At 37.7% G+C, this 21,654-nt stretch overlaps 1 protein-coding gene across 1 annotated transcript in view; it reads left to right on the top strand.

Moving 5' to 3' along the window:
* The window catches only part of LAMA1 (laminin subunit alpha 1), an 87,711-nt gene that overhangs the window by 32,432 nt on the left and 33,625 nt on the right, over positions 1–21,654 (top strand). Inside the window, exons 16-32 of the mRNA XM_029086207.1 lie at positions 251–378; positions 982–1,068; positions 1,301–1,512; positions 2,004–2,110; positions 3,066–3,246; positions 4,544–4,680; positions 7,385–7,621; positions 10,039–10,182; positions 10,553–10,732; positions 11,350–11,535; positions 11,967–12,094; positions 14,608–14,728; positions 14,866–15,003; positions 16,781–16,902; positions 17,805–17,891; positions 18,151–18,344; positions 19,323–19,465. Of these exons, the coding sequence (XP_028942040.1) occupies positions 251–378; positions 982–1,068; positions 1,301–1,512; positions 2,004–2,110; positions 3,066–3,246; positions 4,544–4,680; positions 7,385–7,621; positions 10,039–10,182; positions 10,553–10,732; positions 11,350–11,535; positions 11,967–12,094; positions 14,608–14,728; positions 14,866–15,003; positions 16,781–16,902; positions 17,805–17,891; positions 18,151–18,344; positions 19,323–19,465 (2,532 nt within the window). The remainder of the gene's footprint in view (positions 1–250; positions 379–981; positions 1,069–1,300; positions 1,513–2,003; positions 2,111–3,065; positions 3,247–4,543; positions 4,681–7,384; positions 7,622–10,038; positions 10,183–10,552; positions 10,733–11,349; positions 11,536–11,966; positions 12,095–14,607; positions 14,729–14,865; positions 15,004–16,780; positions 16,903–17,804; positions 17,892–18,150; positions 18,345–19,322; positions 19,466–21,654) is intronic.

Below are 21,654 nucleotides of genomic sequence, written 5' to 3'. Positions count from 1 at the left end.
ATATGCAAAATAAGTTTGTGTATAAGTAATGTGTCTGGTTTCATGATGTGAAGTATATTCTAAAATGCAGGAAAGAAACAATCAGGATTTGTTTTTACAACTCAGGAAAAACCTCACTTATTTTCAAAGTTCTACTCTGTTCTTCATGGCTGTCTCCTTGAATACTGCATGCACACTCCTTCACGGATCCCTCAGGGGCTGATAAGCCATCAAGTGTAAATATGAAAAGATTTTTTTCCATGTCCCACAGGCTTGTCAACACAACACGACAGGACCTTTCTGTGATCAGTGCTTGCCTGGCTTCTATGGAAGTCCATCCCAAGGAACTTCTGAGGACTGCCAGCCCTGTGCGTGTCCTCTGAGTTCTGCTGCAAACAAGTAAGCTATTTATGTGAGATCTTCTTTTGCATCCTCAGCAAAATCAGAAAGTGAGATAAAGAAAAAATGTCATGAAATCTGAAGGAGGGAGAAAGAGAAGGACTTTTTTTTTCTGCCTCTTCCTTTGAGTGTATCACAGAAAGAGATATGTTTTTCCAGGTAGACAAATGTATAGACTAAGCTAAGACAGGCTCAGTGAACTGGTACAATTTGTACATGAAAGTCGAAAGTAATACTTTTTCCTGTCCTAAAACCTGACAGCAAAATCACCGTTATCTTTCACGTTGTTTCAGAAAACAAGAGGACCGAAGTGTTGCATGTGAAAAAGAGGAGCTCAGTACAGAAATTTGATAGATTTGCTAGAAAGAGGGACAGGTTTTTAGGAAGTTTAAGAATCTTCCTTTCCTTTAAAAGAAAAAACCTCAAGAAGAGGTAACTTTGTTTTGACATACTATAATGTTTAAAGCATTGATGTTGATCTAGAAAAAAATGCAATTACATGGTTATATAGATAGGTGCATGGACTTGAAGGGTGGATATTGAACCTTTGTAGAGTCTTGTAATTCTGTTATTGATACTGACTGCCATAAATATTGTTGATAGTTTCAGTCCTACTTGCCAGCTGAGTGAAGGAGGTAGAATTGTCTGTGACAAATGTCTTCCAGGCTATACTGGTTCTCAGTGTGAAAGGTATGTACACTAGCTTTGGGTATAATATCTGTATCATTGCCATCACTACCTGCCTTGAATTGTTCATACCACATGTACAGAACATTCCTAATAAAATTTTCCTTCCCATTTTGTCTTTGCTTGCAATACAGTGACACTTTAGATAAAAATTTAATATAAAATATCCCTTGGGTGGGGAGAATGTTTGACATGACCATATTCCAGCTGATAAAGTTTTTAATCTCTGGTCCAGGTGTGCTAATGGTTACCACGGAAATCCACTCATGCCTGGACAATCGTGTGCTCCTTGTGAATGCAATGGCAATGTAAACCCTCAAGAGGATGGCCACTGTGATACCTTCACAGGACAATGCCTGAAATGTCTGGGGAACACAGCAGGTCACCACTGTGAAAAATGTGCTGATGGGTATTATGGAGATGCAATGATTGAGAAAAACTGTCGTGGTAAGCTTCTATTATTAGTCTCAGAATTTAAAGAACACAAAAATGTGGTGTACATGTAGCAGAATGGATCGAGAGATATGCACCTTTGCTGAAAGAGTTAACCTTCATGTTGTGAGTTGGTAAGTGCAGGTTGAAAACTATGGGGTTGGGCTAGCCTTAGGAATTTATGTGTTATACTGGGGTCTGACACTTCATATTCCTGAAACTTACTGGCTTGCTTAATACTGTCCCTTCAGTGAGCTGCTGTATTAATTTCCTACTTCTGAATATTACATATAGGGCTGGAAGAAACAAACTTCACAAATGTATCTGTTCACAGATATGGGTTTTTTTATCTTTTAGCCCAAATGTGTAGTACAGTTATTACTGCAGTATATTAACATCTGTGGGATGTAAACAGGTGAAACACACATTTATACCAAATTTGGAATCATGTATAAAAATGAATGCATATAACTAGATTTTTATTTTTTTTTTGGTCTAAACATAAGCCTGTGAGTGCCATGTGAATGGTTCCCTTTCAAGAACTTGTCATCATGAGACAGGCTTCTGTCACTGCAAATCAAATGTGATTGGAGAACGATGTGATAAGTGTTTGGTAAGCAAATATTTGCCTGTTCCTAATACCTGCATTTTCTTGTGTCTTGATCTTCCTGATTAGCAATAGATACTGATTAAAACAGAGAGAATAGCAGCAGAGGAGAGGGGACCTGTTGCTGGAGCAGAGATCAAAGGTTTATCTGCACAGGCTTTTGTGGTTGCAAATTGCTCTGCCTGTGCTCTTTGCAGATGTGAAGCTATGTAATTGACTCAGCGCCTTTCTGAATAGGGCTGTTCATAGTCATGTTGGATTACTGAAAAAAACCAAATGAACACTGGTAACAGACCTGAAGAGATCTTAGTGCTGTGGTTCTGCAAAATGAAGTTTTGAGTGGGAATAGCTGAAGAATGTGGTTGGTGATAATAAATACATCATGGCTGAACATCAAAAAGGGATACAGCTTTTATAAGAGAGGGCTTTTATAAGAACAAGTAGATATTCACTGATGATACAAAACAGCAGTTTCCAGCCTTTGCTAAGTGTAGAACTGCCTAAGAGACCAGAGCAGGAAATCTGTGCCCAGTTACTGCCCTTGTGCCAGCTTAGCTGAATGCCTTTCGATCCACATGTACCATAGGCCACTGACCTGCTCTGTTCTGATCTTACATTCACAGAATGCTGTGCCTGATTAGCACAGCCCACCCTCATCTCGTGGAAGTCATTAAATTAAAATAACCCCAGACTTTAAAATGTAAAATCTCACTGATGAGATTTGAGGACCATGAAAGCATTTCAGTGTTCACTTTTTCACCCAAATGCATATTTGCATAGAGCTGGGAACAGTGAAGAGATAATGCCAGGGAGTCCTTCCACAGCAGTCACACAGTGCTGACCAATATTCATGCAGGTCAGACAGCAGGGAAAGTAAATAGGAGAAAATAAGAGCGTACATTGTATTGTTTTCAAAAAATTATGAAATGTAACTCAAATATGTTTACTTCCTGTCCAACAGAATGGTTATTATGGTCTGCTTACTGGGCTTGGCTGCATTCCCTGCAACTGCAGTCAATTTGGCTCAGTCTCCGAGGACTGCAACCATCAGGGGCAGTGTCACTGTGTACCAGGAGTGGCTGGAGAAAAGTGTGATCGTTGTGCTCATGGCTTTCATGCGTTCCAGGATGGTGGCTGCACGCGTAAGCTCTAATCCATGGTCCTTTCAGGGTTTGTCTGGAATTTCTTTCAGCAATATATTTTATGTAGACTCTGGCAAAGGTCAGTTGTATTGTTGGCTATATGGAAAAATCTGCACAATGGCCTCCTACTATTTTGATTAAGCTAGGGAACAAGACAGTTCTTTGCTTATTGTATGGTTGCTTATAAAAGGTAGTAGCTATGAAATAACACCTCATAAAGGTTGCATGAGAGAAATATCACATCCTCAATAGATCCTTTGTCTCTGTTTTACAAAACCCTTCAATCCTTCAGAGAGAATAGAAACTTCTTTTTTTCTGCAATTGCAATAGTTAAAGAACTACTATTCTTACAGATTTTTACCTTGTTTTTTTCATTTAATTCTTAGAAATATGTTTTATACTTTGATAAGATGTCATTTACTCTATTTTCCCATCATCATCTGGGTATGTACAATTTTTAGTCATGATACAGAGGAAAATGTTAATCCAAGCGGAGAATATGCCATCAAAAAACCTAATTTATCATGTTAATAAGATGCCCTTTTCAACACAGTATAGCTAAAGGAATGCCTACCTTTTCTCCAAGCTGACAGAAACATTTTTTTTCATGCTGTGAATAGTGTAGTAATATGAAATCTACAGTGACTTTATGTGATAGGATTATGTTTTGGAACATATAATGTGTCTTTACTAAGAATCAGAGATCCCTTAAGTACCTTTAACCATTTCAGTCTTGAAAATTTTAAAGTGTTATTAAAAATTAATAAATCACTTTTCTGAACTTCTGCTTTTTAGCAAGAATAGTATTGCATTTCTTAAATAGACAAGTGCTTCCTGCAGCAGTTAATTATTATAAAAAGTTATCCATCCCTATTATTCACTAAGCAATTCTTGAAAAGTACTAATTCCTGAGATTAATCCTTTCACCTGCTTGAGAACACTATCATATCTCATTATGAGTTTTATATCCTATAATTTTTTTTTTTCCTAGAAATTTACTTTTCTTCACAATAATTTTGTTTGACTTTGTTGATTCCTCTGTGGAATCAACATGGCAGAATTTTAAACCACCAAACAGGCTATGTCAAGAAACAATAATGGGCTTTCAGTTAAAAGATTGAATGTCATTGTGGTCATAATTTGTTTCTCAGTGATTAGGGATGGCAAGGAGTTCCTAGTGGAATGGATTAACTGTACAGCATAATTAAGAAAAGTAAGAATATCAGTGGTCTTAGAGTTTCTTCTCTGTAGCTAAAGCAAGGATAAAATTAATAATTTGGTCCTGTTTCTCTTGCAGCCTGTGACTGTGCTCATACTCAGAACAACTGTGATGCAGATTCTGGCCAATGCATTTGTCCCCCTCACACTCGGGGACCAAAATGTGAACTCTGTGAAGAAAATCACTGGGGACTGTCTCCTAAACTTGGCTGCAAGGTATGGTAGGCTGTCCAAAAAGCCATGGCTGTTAAAAGCAATACACTTTATGTTAATCTCAGAGTGGACTCTTGTTTTGAGAACTTCAATCTTTATTCTCTGTATTAAAGTGTTAGTGCAACATGCTTACACTAAAAAAAACCCCAAAAAACCCAACAAAAAAACTCTAAAATGTTTATTGAGAAACCTTCTAAGAAAATTGTCTTTCAAAATACTGATCAGAGTGCTTATTCTGGGTAAGTGCATAGATCATATCAAAATTTCGAGAGTGCCTATTCTGGATAAGTGCATAGGTCGTATCAAAATTTTGAAATGTGTGTTCTAACTCTTAGTTGCTTAAATAGTGATACTAAACCAGATTTATAGCAACAATTGACAATGAGGAACATAGTTTCTGTGCTAATCAAGGAATGGTGATATTATGGTATTATGTACAATGAAATCTAGCTTATCTTGAAAGTCACTGCACAGTTTTTTTCTCAATATGTAAAAATAAAATGGTATAAGGTAGTTAGTGTTTCATGAATGGAAAAATGGTAACTCCCATTATCTCAGCTTAATATTTATGATTAAGCAGTAAAATGCCAACTCAGTGCAGATTCAAGGAGTAGCAACCATTTGCACAATTAGATTCATGCAGTAAATTCATGACAGATATGGCATTGGGCCAGTCTTTATTTTATAAATGTTGAGATTTTAAAAAGCCTCAGAATTACATGAATGTAATGGGTAATTTTGATGGAGAAACCACAAATATAATCAACTTGACGAGGTCTGTCATTATATGCAATAAGTACTTGACAAGTACAGGTATCAGCCAAATTGTTTTCTTTTTTCTCTCTTCAATTTTTTAGAGTAAGGATGATTAAATAGTCCTATAATAGCTCTTGAGAGTTTACCATCATAGTGATTTATAGGAACTTACTTGGCAGCTGGTCTTTAGACCACTACTTTGTCAGCTACCGGCTGCTGTCGCTTTTACCTAATGTTCTGCAAATATATGCTGAGCCCTGTGCAATTCTCTTGAAGTGTTCCTTTCATAGGGTGGTGCCACAGCACTTGCCAGTGATCCAGTTTAATTAAATATGTAACTGCTCAATTCTGCTAAGTTGTTTAGCATTCCTTTTGGTTACAGCATCACAGTAATTAACATTAATTGCTCTAAGATATGGTAGTTATTTTCTTGATGCAAGAAACAGTACTGTGATCTGCAGGTAACAGTCCCAAAAAAGGCTCCCCTATGCTGAATAGTCAGCTGTGTCAGGTTGAGATCCGGTGCAATGTCTAGTGGCAAAGCCTGGAAAGGCTTTTTTATGCTCTCTACGTGGATGAAATGGGGAAGATGCTATCAGAAACTCAGCTGGTCTGTTTTTGCAACACAGACTGCATTAGTAGTATACTTCATCTGGCTCTGGCTCTTGCAATTTTCTTGGTATTCAGCATCCATTTCTAAATGCAGTGATGGAGCAGAGCTCCAGTCATGTTTTGCTTACAACCCTTTTCAAGTATGCTGCAGCACAGCTAATGGTACCTTAGAGCCCTTATTTATCTTTATCATATATAGATAGAGATTGGAGTACATGTAAATTATTTCCATTATTATGATTCTTAAAACAAGGTTTGACCTTCAGAACTGTAGACCTTTAATGGTATCTGGGAGCCCAAGTTGTCAACTTGTTTATTCAGAAAGTGTACTAGACTAGGCAGAGTAGTACCAAGTGCTTGCTGCTAGAATAAAAACTGCTTGTTACAATGAGTAGTAATAGTGAGCAGCAAACTTGTGAAGAATGCTAAAGGATACATAGTGATACGAAGAGATTTTATGGGTCTTTGTGTAAAGTGCTTGACAAGGTAAGGCTTTTCATCTCAGAGATGATAAGGAAGGAAGACTCAGGGAAAATGCTCACAGTCAGGTGATCAGAGATGGAATGTGCTTTTTGCCTGCACTGTTAGAAATAACCACAGAGCAAAATCGGACTTTTTAAGTAACCCCAGATACAAAATTAAGACTGAAGATTAGATCCAGTCTGCTTCAAAAAAGAATGACAAGTTAAGTACATCCACTTTGCATATATGGAATACCAGCTTCATATTACTGGTTGCATAATGGAGGATGTGCTCTGCCAGGGAACAGTGTTCCTTTGGTACTGAGCTGCAGTGCATGCTGAACTTCCCACCTTTGGATGCAATAAGATTCTTGATTCCTCATCAAATAGTAAATGAAGCTTGAGCAAGATGAAGACCCTATTTATTAATGCTTCTTGAAATCTTAAAAGAATGTCAGTATTAAGATTTTTTTTTTCTATCATATTTATAAAATTATTATACTTACAGATTTCTTTCATCCAACATTCATATAACATTATTTTAATTTACTTGCTGTACTCAGTACATAGTATTTTAAATAAAGTCTTTTGGATTTTTTTTTTTTTGTGGAACAGTTTCCTTCAACTCTTGATTCCCAACTCTTGTTTGGGAATCAACAAAGCTCTTACTTTTCGCCACTGGAAATGCAGCTCTCTGTTCAAATACAAACCAAATGACCCCATTTCTATGTGGAAGTTCTTCCCTTTTATTATTGTATAGTAATTGTTGACAAACATTGAATTTTAAGGGCCACTCTAAATTTACTGTGTTATTTCTGTTGTAACAAAATTGATTTTAAAGATCTGCTATTTATTAATATTTCTTCTTTTCATCTAAGGCTTGTAACTGTAGCAACACTGGTTCAGCCAGCCTCCAGTGTGATGTACTGACAGGTCAATGCCAGTGCAAAGTTGGATTTGGAGGACAAGACTGTTCCAGGTGTGCATTAGGCTACAGGGACTACCCGGACTGTGTTGCCTGTGACTGTGATTTGAGTGGAACCAAAGCAGAGATGTGTGATGACACTGAAGGACTTTGTGGTTGTGAAGAAGAAACTGGGATCTGTACCTGCAAGGTACTGAAGTATTCAGACCCTTTTGGCACTGCATTGGTGTTTTCTGGACATTTATTACATAAAAGTCATGGAAGGTGTAGGGCTGAAAGGACTTCAAAAGGCAATCTGCATGCCTTCTTTGGAGATGCAGATTTCTGAGTACACCTAAATCACTCCTAAAGGATTTTCTGTGCCAGCACTAAACAGGTTTTATTATTAGTTAGCAGGGTTAAAAACTGCACGATGATGTTCCTCACTTTGGATAGACACAACACAGCTGTAGGCAGAAGAGATAGCAATATTACCAAGATGGGATTGTTATTTCAGTTCCCAGAATTTGCAATAATAATACTAGACAGTTTGTGTCTCCTACCTCGCTTTGCTTAGTTTTACGTAGCCAGGTAACTTTATTTCCAGTTTGTGATCATAAAATTATTATGGCACAGTACTATCATTCTCTTTTAGACAGAATTAATGGAATTGGATGTGTATGTGTGTTAAGAAGTCAGGATTAAGACCCATTGTATGGCTAATCGCAAAAAGTAATTTCTAGATGACTAATGCTGAATTCTTGCTAAGTTTACAAAATAGCCACTGTACATCTGATAGAAAAATGACTGGAGTCTTTCTAGTCTTATATAGGATCTCGCATATTTCATTACTATGGTCTCACTACAGTCCTAAATTCAAATAGGTTGCATTTGCTCAGTGTAGGATCCATGTGTTTATTCTGTATTAAGTGAATTTCTGTAACCACATCATTCTTGTAGTACATTCAGAGTCCTCTTTTTCATGGATTAGTACTGTAAGGTAGAAATGAATGAGGATGCATTTGTCTTGCTTTTCCTTTGCTCCTAGATTTCTGTCTGCCTCCTTTTAAGTAGGACAAAGTACTGGCCATGAGTTTAGGGACATTTTTTTTAAAATCTTGTTAAATATATGAGAATGGTGCTACTGGCTTCAGTGTCACTATATTTGTATGATGTAAATGCCTTCCGATACCAAGAACAATGCCATATGAACCATTTATAATGGTACAATTTTTACATGTTTTATTTATCCCACTTGCTTCTTTTTACAGTTCCATTTTGCCTTGCAAATAGTTCCAATAATTGTAGTTCATAACTCATATGCATTATTTTTAGTTGCTATTTTAAAGTTGTTGTTTTTGGGGGGTTTATTTGAGTACACATAATACACTGGAGAACCAACTGTAATATTTCTACCTCAAGACAGGGAAAACTATTCCTTCTTAGAGTCTAGGAATACTTTGCTGCAAGAGTTGCACTTCCAAGTGCAGGTCACATTAGTTTATATAATTTTGAAATTTCTGAGCAGACACTCTGTGATAAAAAGGTTGTTTTTTTCTTAACTTAAAAGCATAAATTCCCTACATGCCGTTTGGCAATGAATTATTTTGTTGTCTGTGTAGAGATAGATAGACAGCACTTCTACAGCTTCTTCCAATCTAGATGTGAAAACATTTAAAAAAACTAATTAAATGTTGGAAAACTGGTGAAAAAGCTATTATATTCTTATATTCACTATACAAATGGAAAAAATGAAATACAGAGATATTTTTTCTGCTCATGCACACATGGTTTTATTAGGTTTAGGAACAGCACATCGATTGAGATGATATAGCCATTTGAAAATCCAAGTGATAATGATAGGAAGAAACTAATAAATACAAAATGGAGAATCTCAACATTTTTAAAAATGTGGTTATGTTGCAAGTTCAAATTTTTGTCCTTTGCTATAACCAAAGACAGTGCTTAAGAGTAATTCATGTATATTACTAATAGTGAAGTCTGAATTGACATTCGTTATAAAACAAGGAAATATTAAATATAGAGATTTAGTAGTATAGATTTTTCTGAGAAGATGGGAATCTGTTCTTGAAAGACCAAGTGATAGAAAAGGACTTACTTCAAGGCAAAAAATGTCTCTATAGGTCTCTCTTCAGTCTTCTGGTTAAATATGCCAGTGACTGCTGACTGTGGTTTTAGATGTTTCTTCAAGTTGGATTTACCAGTTGGGAATTGAGTGCAAAAACAGACACCTGGGAATAGGTCCTTTGATTCCTATTCATACTGATCAGTTTCTTTCACTTCCATTTTCCGGGTGGGAACATAGAGGGGAGGGGGAAGATTTTTCTGTCTTGAATGGAAATATGTAGCTGCTAATTTTTGCTAGAAAGTCAAATACATGAATTTAGCTAGAATGTTCTGTGGTGTTTTTTGTTTTTTTTTTTACATCCATTAGTACTAGAAAATATTTTTTTAAATACTGTACTGCATAGTAAAGCAGAATAGATACAATAATTGACTTCCTGTTATATAGTTAACATAGCAACTAGTTTTTCTTCCAAAAAGAACCATCTTTCATTCAGCTAGCAAAATGAGTGCGCTGTTACTTTTTTTTTTTATTTTCTCCAGGAAAATGTATTTGGTCTACAATGCAGTGAGTGTAAACCTGGAACTTTTGCTCTGTCTGCTAACAATGCACTAGGTTGTACTCCATGCTTCTGTTTTGGGATATCCACATTTTGTTCGGAACTAGAAGATCATGTGAGAATTCCTGTAAGTAAAGTGACATAAATATACAGACACAGTTTGGTGTTATCCTCATGTTAGGTACCACACTGGTGCACTGAAGGCTGTGTGTATGTGTATTCATCAGTCAGACTGAATGTAATTGGCAGGTTTACGGAGGCAATGGTATATGACAGAACAAAAAAGCAAATGGTAAGTGGTCATAGTCTTATTTCTGAAACCTCGTGTTTCACTCTTCGCTTTTTAAAAAATAATTATCAAACATGTTTCCCAGTGTTTTGGTTTGGGCATTTATTACTCTAAAATGGACTATTGACTACCACAAAGTAGTTAAAACAGAATTTTACACCGAGATGACTGTTTTTGTTTTACAAATCTTATGCTCTTTGTGTTACAGATAACCTTAACTCCAGATCAATCCATTCTGCATGTAGTAGCTCAAAGTAACCTGACTGGAACAGTGGAAGGAGTATTTTCACAGTTCCCTGATATTTTACTGGATGCTCCTGTAGTCAGAAAATACTTAAATACAGAAACATTTTACTGGAGGTTACCAGAGCAGTTTCAGGGAGACCAAGTAAGATAATTAAATAATTAGAATACTTTGTGGATAATTTCATTATTGTCTAATAGTCACTCCGTTATTATGTAATAGTCACTTTATCTCACTAACATTTTTCTGTGTTAATTCTATTCTTGTATGTCTTCATATGATAAACATTCAGTGACTGAGCTTATTTATAGCAAGCACAAACAATATGTTTACATTACACTTTCCTAATGAGATTTTTCTTGAGCCTGCAAATTGGTAGCACCCATATTTAATTACCATGTCACTCTTCAGAGTTCATACAGGGGGGGAGTGATGTATTTGATTTTACTTTAGAAACCTGAAAGAGTTTTCAGCCTTGATGCTAGATTCAGTATATAGATCATGGAATCTCCATTGCTTAGGAATTAAATGAAAATTGAGTATACGCCTTGAAAAGGCCTAAAAAAAGAAACTGAGACTGCTTTTTAGAAATGCATTTAACCTTGGTGCAAAACCTGGTGAGTTTAAGTAAATTTTCATGTTTTATTGACAATTCTTCAAGGAACTGACAGTTTTCATGTCTTCCGATGACGTTACAGTATTTTCAGCTGCTAGCTCTAACCTTGGAATAAATACAAGGAATAAATTTTTTATCCGAACAGCTCATGGCCTATGGAGGGAAGCTGAGATACAGTGTTGCTTTTTATGCTTTGGATGGCTTTGGAACCTCAAATTTTGAACCACAGATTCTAATGAAAGGAGGTTACACCAGCAAGTTGGTCATCTATGTAGACATCCCTTGTCCAGAAAACGGAGTAAGAACTGACAAGGAAGTAGAAATGAAGGAGGTAAGCCAAAACATTGGTGTGGAAATATTTCCTTTTTTCCATGAGCTTTTGCAGAAAAATCTCTATATAGTTAATAAAATACTTTGAAAAATACATTTCTGATTTCAAAAACGCTGAGTAAATAGAGCACTTGGATTAAAATGCAACTGTTTTAAGGAAAAAAAGGCTGGGAATATGCTACGGCAGCAAATATGCATTCCTGTAGAAAATGGCCATGGAAGTTGAGTGCAGGGAAGGGAAGGAGAGGAGAAATTATATGAAACCATGTCTTGTTTTCACATGGAGCAAGATTTTGGATTTTTTGGGACCTAGAGTTTAGATACAGTCACTGTGACTGTGTTTCTGAAAGAACACATAAGGAGGAGCTTAACATTACCTTGAAGTGAGCTTGAACACTTGTGGTTTTAATAATATGTGTTATGTTACCCTAGGATTCTTGGAAGTATTTTAACTCTGTGTCTGATGAGCCTGTCTTACGTTCTGACTTCATGTCTGTGCTAAGCAATGTTGAATACATCCTTATCAAGGCAGCTTATGGCCAAGGATTACAGCAAAGCAGGTAAAGCAATCTCTGATAGCATTTACTTATTATGTTGCATTTACAGTAATTTAACCTAGAAATAGTCCCAATTGAGCTATACAGCAAAGATTTAACTCAAATTAAAAGAATTTCCAAGTTCCTATTTATAACTTTTATTATTCCTCTGATAAGAAAACACTTAGGACCTTTAATGTCTCTGTTGCTTATTTTGATAGAAAAGCCCATAGAGCAGCATGGAGCCTTACAGGTTGATGCAATATTCTGCAGGATGGATGATATAGTTAGATTTTTCTAAACTATTTCTTTCCCATCTTATTTTTATAGGTATTGTTTTTGGGGTTTTTTTAAATTGAAACACATGATCCCCCAAGTTTTTGGGTTTGTAGCAATCTATGTGTCTCCTGTAGCTTTGTACACTCTGGGCAGTGATAGTAAAATATTCTCACCTCAGAATGGTAGCATTTTGCTGCCATTTTGAACAGAACTGGGTTACTAATGAAAGGGAGGAGATGGGATATATAGGGTCATTGCATCTGTCAGTTCGGAAACTAAGACAAGCAGAGATGCATCCGTTGAAAACACAATGTCTGTACATCTTCACAGCTGTGAAGAATCATAGAATCACCTGGTTGGAAAAGACCTTTGAGATCATCGAGTCCAACTGTACCTGTCCACTACTAAACCATGTCTTTGAGCACCCCATCTAGCCATCTTTTAAATGGCTAGGTGGGGCCCCTCCAGGGCTGGTGACTCAACCACCTCCCTAGGCAGCCTGTTCCAGTGCCTGATAACCCTTTTAGTGAAGAAGTATTTCCCGACATCCAATCTGTACCTCCCCTGGCACAATTTAAGGCCATTTCCTCTTGTTCTGTCACTAGTTACCTGGGAGAAAAGACACACACCTGCCTCACTACAACCTCCTTTCAGGTAGTTGTAGACAGTGATAAGGTCTCCTCTCAGCCTCCTCTTCTCTAGACTAAACAACCCCCCACTCCCCCCAGCCCCTCCTCGTAAGGCTTGTTCTCCAGCCCCTTCACCATCTTCGTTGCCCTTCTCTCCCCACTGGACATGCTCCAGTGCCTCAATGTCCTTCTTGTAATGAGGGGCCCAAAAATGCACACAGTATTCAAGGTGCGGCCACACCAAGGCTAAGTATAAGGGAAGGATGACTTCCCTGCTTCTGTTGGCTCCACTGTTTCTGATACAGGCCAGGATGCCATTGGCCTTCTTGGCCACCTGTGCACACTGCTGGTTCTTATTCAGCTGGCTATCAACCAACACCCTCAGGTCCTTTTCCACTAGGCACCTCTCCAGCCACTCCTCCCCAAGCCTGTAGCATTGCATGGGGTTGTTGTGACCCAAGTGCAGGACCCGGCACTTGGCCTTGTTGAACCTCATACAGTTGGCTGCAGCTCATTGATCCAACCTGCCCAGGTCCCTCTGTAGAGCCTTCCTACCCTCAAGCAGATCAACACTTCCACCCAACTTGGTGTCATCTGCAAAATTCCCAAGAGAACACTTAATCCCTTTGTCCAGATCATTGGTAAAGATGTTAAACAGAACTGGCCCCAACACTGAGCCCTGGGGAACACCACTTGTGACTGGCCTCCAGCTGGACTTAACTCCGTTTACCACCACTCTTTGGGCCCGGCCATCCAGCCAATTTTTAACCCAGCAGAGAGTATACCTGTCCAGCCAGTTTCTCAAGCAGAATGCTGTGGGAAACAGTGTCAAAGGCTTTACTGAAGTCCAGGTACACCACATCCACAGCCTTTCCCTCATCCACAAAGCAGGAAACCTTGCCATAGAAGGAGATCAGGTTAGTCAGGCAGGACCTGCCTTTCATAAACGCACGTTGACTGGATCTGATCACCAGGTTGGCCTGTGTGTGCTGTGTGATAAAACTCAAGTTGATCTGCTCCATCACCTTCCCTGGCACCTAGGTCAGACTGACAGTCCTGTAGTTCATTGGATCCTCCCTCTGACCCTTCTTGTAAATGGGTGCAACATTTGCCAACCTCCAGTCAAAGTGGAACCTCCTCAGTCGGCCAGGACTGTTGGTAGATGATGGAAAGGGGTTTGGCGAGCACCTCTGCCAGCTCCCTCAGTATCCTTGGGTAAGAAGTGTAGTTTCACCTCCAGATTTGAGATTTTTTTTGATTCACAGGCCCTAAACTATCTTTTTGTTAGCCCTGTCCAAAAATCTCTGGGACAGACCAGATGTATTCCCATCTAGTGTTTCTGAGACAGAAATACATACTCTTGCATGGTGGGTTTGTCAAGTTTTGCAGACCAATGGGAGTCAACCTATATTACTTTGTAGTACTTCTGTTTTGTTTGTTGTAGGTCCTAAAAATCCCATAAGTATGTAAAGAATCTTAAGATTTTATTGAGATATTTGCATGGGGAAAACGGTATCATGGGAGTTATACATGGCAGCCCTGACCTTGAAGCCCAAAAATGTTTGCAGCTCAGTTTTGGTGTTAGGACTTCTTTAGATGTTCACTCTCTCTTCTGCATGTATCTTCTAGAATTGCAAATATCTCAATGGAAATTGCAGTGAAGTTTGAAGAAATGCATCTAGGCAGAGCTAGAGCTCATCTTGTAGAGCAATGTAGATGTCCTGCTGGTTATGCTGGATTGTCCTGTCAGGTACAGAATCCTTGAATACTTTTTGTGTGTCTGATACTGAGAGAGTAGAAAAAGTTACTTAAACAACTTTTAGAATTGTTTATAAATGTTGATAGCCATGATCATGTACTTTTTTATTTTACTCCCCTTCCAAATAGAGCTGTGCTTCAGGATACTACAGGAGAAAGCATACAGAACTCAGTGTAAAAGAGCCTCACACTCTAATAACAACTTGTGTGCCATGTCAGTGCAACAACCACAGTGAAACCTGTGATCCTGAAACTGGGAAGTGCTTGGTAAGTACAATTTATACATTTTCCTATTGGTTTCACCTGAGCGTACAATGGTTGTAACCTGTGGAAGGAGTTTCTGGGAGAAGTAGATGGCTGTACTATTTGGATAAAGTATAATAGTATAATTCTGCACGACTGCCTGCGCTTCTCCCTGCCCTGCCCCATCCCCGTGCCTCCCCCTGCATCCCCCCAAAAATTAAAATCTTAATATTATTTCCCTTAGGGTCCATTCAGTAAAATTATTAAGCTTTTTGAGAATTAACATCTTCAAAATAATCAATTCTTTTAATTTAATTTTACTTTAAAAATAATTCATGTATCAGTTCAGTTTATCTGTTTTTCTGTGAGACTTTTTGAACTTCTGTCCTTGATCTGCTTAATCACACAAAAAAAGAAGTAAAGGAAGTAGTAATCATACCGCAGACTAGATCAAAGTCAAATTCTTTGTCTCTCAGGAAGAGAATCCTCTGGGCAGCTTTAAGTGAGGCTTTTTAACTCCCAGAGACTAATGTTGTATAAGGATACGCCTCAGCTGAGTTAATTTGCTCACTTTTCTCATTTTATCCCAAAGGTTGCGAAGAGGGGCCACATCTGACTAGCACATTGCCTCTCTTGTGGGCTGACAGCCCTGTAGACAGCAAATTCTCAGCTAATTAAGTAAGGCACATCCAGTCTGTTCTCTGGTGTGGCTCAGCATTCTTTCCTTAAGTTTTTTTCAGTTTCTTTGTTTTTCCAATGGTGAGTTGGTTAGTTCAAAGTCAACTTCTACTGAATTCAGTCTCAAAGTCAGTTTTTAAAGTGAGTTTCCTTAGTCCTTCAGGCTTTTGTAAACCATTCTGTGGCTTTCAGGTTTGTACTGAAGTTTGTATCTCATGAGTAAAAACTATGGTTCTCATTTCTACAAGGCCAAAACACATGGGTCTTTTACACTAGTGAATGCTACCGTGAATTCTTCCTCTCAGCTTCTCGTTGCAGGGGTGGCAAGTTACCCACGTGTTAACGTTACTACTTAGACATTTCTGGCTGAGTAGTGTGGTTTTCACCTTTCGCTTCTGCTCCCATACAATAGGAGGCTGCATTGCTACTGCTTACTGTCTTCAACTTTCCTCCAAAATTTACGTACTCACAAGAATGCTAATCTAAAAAAAAAAAGAAGAAACTGAATTTTATTCACTTAGGGGACTTTTGTAATACTGATTTAGTGTTTTAATATTAATAGCACTGTCAGTCAGTACTGTTGACAAATTAAATGTAGTTTCTGTGAATCCTAACTGTCGATGCTCCTTGGTTTATAGCATTCAAATTTTTTGAAATTGAAATTTTTCATCCAGATATCCTGTTTAATTTTTCCACCAATTGCTTCTTTTTTGTGTCTGAATACATTTCCAACTTTATTTCTTCACTGCAAAATTTTTGTTTTTACCAGTTCTTTTTTTTTTCTTTTTTTTCTTTTTTTCCCCAAAGAATTTTTTGCTTTGTACTGTGATTTCCTGACCTGAATTGGATTAATAGAAGTAGAAATATATAAACCTTAATGGAAACTTAGAACAGAAATTAGGTCAGCCTGCCTGAGGAGGCATTCACATAAGAGAAGATATGCTGGCATTCTCCTTATTTCTTTCATAAACTGTTCCTCCACTCAGAGAATACTGACCAATGGGTAGTGATATTTAGAGATGATTGTTGGAAACTGTATAGATTTATTGATTGGGAGGAAGATAAAGTTCCTCTTGTTGTTTATTGTTGTTTTAAACTGTCTAAATTTCTTTTTGTGTATCAGAACTGCAGAGATAACACAGTTGGCGATTACTGCAGTGCTTGTGCCCCGGGCTACTATGGGAAAGTAATTGGATCTGTCAACGACTGCTCTCTTTGTGCCTGTCCCAGAGCCAACCCTGTTAGGTAACCAGAACTTATTAAATGCAATATACATTTCAGCATTCTGGATTTCTTATGCTGTATGTCCTACCTCCTACTCCACCCACGCTATGACCACAGGAGTTAGTTATCATTACATGTCCTTAATTTTTAGACATTTGAAAGCTACCTGTTTCAGTAAATGGAGCTTACATCCCAAATTGTTCACAGCTAGTGATAACTTTGTGAGGTTTTAAAATAAAAAGATTAACTGCTAGATAAGTCAATTTTTTTCTCTAAGAGTAGATCAATGACATAGAATGTTTTATAGATAATGGAGTAAATTGCTCTGACATGATTTAATTTCAAATGTGGGTCTCTCTGTTCATTCAAAAACCAATGCTTTTGTATTTAAAAAGCTTCAGGCCACCTCTAGTCAATGCAGGAACTTTTCATGAGATCAATCCTAGGGGAAGAACAAGTACTCTATTGTTTGAAATTTATACATCTATTTGGTAGAGGAGCAGTTAATTTCATATTTGGAAAATCAAAATGCTGTGTGGACTGTTTTTCCTCAGAAGCTTGAAAAGGATATTTGTTGCTTGCTTTTGGATAATTGAATCAGAATAAGAGTCCAGCAGCTCTGGTGTTCTCATGCAAATCTCAGTTAAATGTATAGCCATATCATGCTGCATCCATTTTTCATTGTTTTATCTTTTAAAATGAAGGCCATAAGGGCCTTTAGCATGTTATACAATAATGGAGTTGCATTGGGAAAGCAAACTTTTTAAGAAACAAATAACTTAAAGTACAAATTTGGAGCACTGCATCAGATTGAGCAGAGGATACTGTTCCTTACAATATTTAACCTGTAGTTGAAGGTGTTTTTTGTCATTGTATCGTCTTCCATTTACGTGCTAGCGGGTATTTGTTTATCCTTCCTCCAGTTTTAGTCCCACTTGTGTCCTGAAAGGTGTTCAGGATTACCACTGTGATGCATGTCTCCCAGGATATGAAGGACAGTACTGTGAAAGGTGAGTTACACATGATATCCCCATTTATTCCCGACTCCCAAGGACAGTTTGATTAATATGAGCCATATTTGTACTCGGAATAGATTATTCAGTGTTCATAAATAAATATATGAATGAGTGCTCAAGGAATTAGAGTGATTTTTAGTTACTTTTAAGAAGCCATTAATTAAAAACCTATCAGCGATTTTCAAAGATAAATATAACATCTCATGTCATGATGAATATCCCCTGATGCTATGTCCCATTCCTTCCTATGTAGGTGCTCCCTTGGCTATTATGGTGACCCTCAGCTGCCAGGTGGCAGCTGCCATCCATGTCGGTGCAATCCAAGTGGCTCTGTTCATGTTAATTGTGATCGTGCAACTGGCCAGTGCTTCTGTAAGCAAGGTGTGACAGGACAGCTCTGTGAGGAGTGTGAACCGAGACATCTTCTTGTGGAAGACGAGTGTGTTTGTAAGTGGTTTTTAATTGCTCACTTTCCCAATGGGCTTTGATCTATTCCAGTGATACTTATGTGCACATGATTATTCCTTGAATGTTTTTGTGGTGTCAGGCCCTATTCTTTCTATGAAAGGCAAGAAATCTTAACGTAATATCTCTGTAAAGCAGGACTTCATAATCTCCAGAGGTCCCTTCTGACCTCAACCATTCTGTGAACACAGAGGAAACTACAGTAGAGATCATAACATCAGACAAGCAGTTAATCTTTAAAATGGCTTATTTAGTGTTACAGACAAGTTTAAGGAAAGATAATTTTAACACTTTTTTGCTGTCTGTAGCATACCTTTATTTATTTGAAATTGTTGAATTCCTATGTCATTAACCCTTTGGATGTGAGGTTGCTGTAATAATACTTTTGGAGTTATCGCAAGTATAAAGACATTCTCCACCAATAATTAGTCTTATTCCACCAGTAGTTAAACGTGTAATTCCTTAAGAGAGGGTGGATAGCAGAAAGACACAACAAGTACAGTAACTGCTTTTACAGTGAAATGGGTTTTAAGGCTCAGATTTTGCTTTGTATAAGCAAAAATAAGAGTCAAGGAATAAATGGAATTGCACCACTATAGGCTTGAATTTCCTGTCTTCCTAATCTGTTTGGGTGAGTGTCAGCGTCATAACCCTGGATTTATAGCAATATAACTAAATAGGCTCAATAAGCTTATAACACAGCAAGCAGCTCAATGGCTAGCAGGATCAATAAGGCTTGAATGTATGCTAACTTAAGGAGAGTACATTTGGAATAGGTTCACTCTTGGGGCAGGAAGAGGAGGGCAATACTACAAACATATATACTCAAAATTTTTACGCTTAATAACTTTTAACTCAAAAAGTGAAGGCACATATTGTATAAATAAAAATAAATTTTGGTATTTGGTGGCTTCTTTTTAATACTAATATTGCTTTCTCTTCTTAAAATGGTTTATTTAGCTTGTGATGACAACTGCACAGGAGTTTTGTTAGATAGTTTGGATAATCTCAAGAAGGCCGTACTTTCAATGAACCTCGCTGGTGTTGCCCGTGTGCCCTATGGGATATTGTCAAAGGTGGAGAATGCAACAAAACATCTGAAGGTAAAATGAACGCACAAATAGTAGAAATACTTAGTCACACCTTTAAAGCAAAACTTGCAGCCACTCTTGTGTGCCAGTAATTTAACAGAAGTCCTTCTGAAGTTCATGGGTTGAATGTGTGTATGTGTAAGTGATACTAGATTAAGACCATTATGTTTGGTATAGAAATATATCTTAAATTATTTAGCTGCCTGTATTACTTTCTTTTAATTTGTTGTACTATCATTTAAATAAATGAGCAAATGTGCGATATGTATGTGCTTCACCTGGATTACGTGCATCCCTAAGACTGGCCCAGACCTACTGAAAGCAAGGGGAATAATTTTCAGCAGTGAAATAGAAACATCAGGCCAGGTCTTTTCCCTTTTTGGTCCCTTTGCTAAAGAGCTACCAAGGCATCGATCCTGAGACTCTTCCCCTAGAGTCCTCCCTAGAGTGGCAGGCTACTTCTCCATTAACCCAGGGTGCCTGGGATGCAGCAGTTTGCTTTCCTTATGGTTGTGTGACAGTGCAAGTGCCTTATTTTTTCATCCATCTCAGGACACAAAAGCCAGGCAGAATGTTTCAGTGTTGGGCACTTTCAGGCTTCTTGTGGCAAACTTTGCTTCCAGCTCCTCTTCCCCTTAAAAAAAGCATAAAATACTACATGTTGTGGTTCTAGAGGGTCATTTACTGTTGCTGAGGATTAAGTTCATATGGTCTCTGCACAAAACCAGAGATAAACAGAATCCTCCCTACTTCATGGCCACAAAAATATGCACATTTATTGATAAAGGTCTGCTCAGCATTAAGTCAAGCAAGACAAGCTCTAAGACAGAAGCAAAACTATCCTCTTTGTATTCCACCATATCACAACAAAATCAAAATAATGTGAGACTTCTTGTGCTGCTGCATTTGGCAAATTAAGAATTTGACTTAAAATTTCTTCTATTTAAGATGTAAGGCAGACTGAATTCCAATTCATGTACTTAAAAATGTTAATAATTACAGTATCTGAAGGCAAACGATTGAATTACATGTTTATGCTTCAGCAGAGATACTCTTATCCTTTAGTTTTAGTTGCCAATATTTTAGTTATAAAGCTTCAGTTATGCTTCCCTTCCTTTATGTCATATGGCATAAACATACTGAATTATTGTAATACCCTAAGGATACAATTGACTTGCTTTCTGTATTTTTTTTTGTGTGTTTGTATAGGAGCAACATCTTCTGGGACTATAAACATTATTCAATATTTAGCTTTTATTTAGCACTTTAATTATAAAATGAAGACAAATCCTATGTAAAAATAAAAGCAGTTCAAGTTTCTCCTGTAGCAAATACATTCTTTTACATTAAAATCAAATCAAAGCCAGCTGGCAGTCTCTTGAAAGTGAGATGTTAAAAGTGATAGAAAACTGCTTGTGACTATGATGTCAGTTCTGTTTATGTAAGGTCACAGTGTTCTTTATGCGAATTAAACTTGGGAGTAAGTTGGTAGTCTCATAATTTTTCTCTGTTTGGAAGCAGATATTCCCCTTTTCTGGCTAATCAAAGATTACTTTCCCTTTTGCCTTGTACCAAAGTAACTGTAGCTAGAAACCAGAAAATCCCCAAGTTTATTTATGTGAATTACAAATCTTCCCTGAAGGGTTATCCCCTGCACTGTATTGTATTTTTGCCTCATGCTTGTTGCTCAGGAAGTCAGGTATTTCTTCTTTTCTGTGCAGTAAGTGTGGGTCTTTCAATAATGAGAAAGTTATCAAAACAGATACTCTTCTCATTGCTTAGAATCATAGAATGGTTTGGGTTGGAAGGGAGCTTTAAAGGTCATCTAGTCCAACTCCCCTTCAGTGAGCAGGGACATCTTCAACTAGACCAGATTGCTCAGAGCCCTGTCCAACTTGACCTTGAATGATTCCAGGGATGGGACTTCTACAACCTCTCTGGGCAACCTCTGCTGGCATTTCACCACCCTCATTGTAAAAAATTTCTTCCTTGTATCTAGTCTAATCTGTCCTCTTTTAATTTAAAACTATTACCCCTTTTCCTATTGCAACAGGACCTGCTAAAAAATCTTTCTCCATCTTTTCTTACAGGCCCCCTTTAAGTATTGAAAGGCTGTGATGAGGTCTCCCCAGAGCCTTGTCTTCTCCAGGCTGAACAACTCCAACTCTCTCAGCCTTTCTTCATAGGAGAGGTGCTCCATC

This window comes from Antrostomus carolinensis, unplaced genomic scaffold (assembly GCF_000700745.2).
Source record: "Antrostomus carolinensis isolate BGI_N321 unplaced genomic scaffold, ASM70074v2 scaffold708, whole genome shotgun sequence".
Lineage (NCBI taxonomy): Eukaryota > Metazoa > Chordata > Aves > Caprimulgiformes > Caprimulgidae > Antrostomus > Antrostomus carolinensis.
Note: the sequence above shows the minus strand (reverse complement) of the source record. Positions and strands in the feature narration are given on the sequence as shown.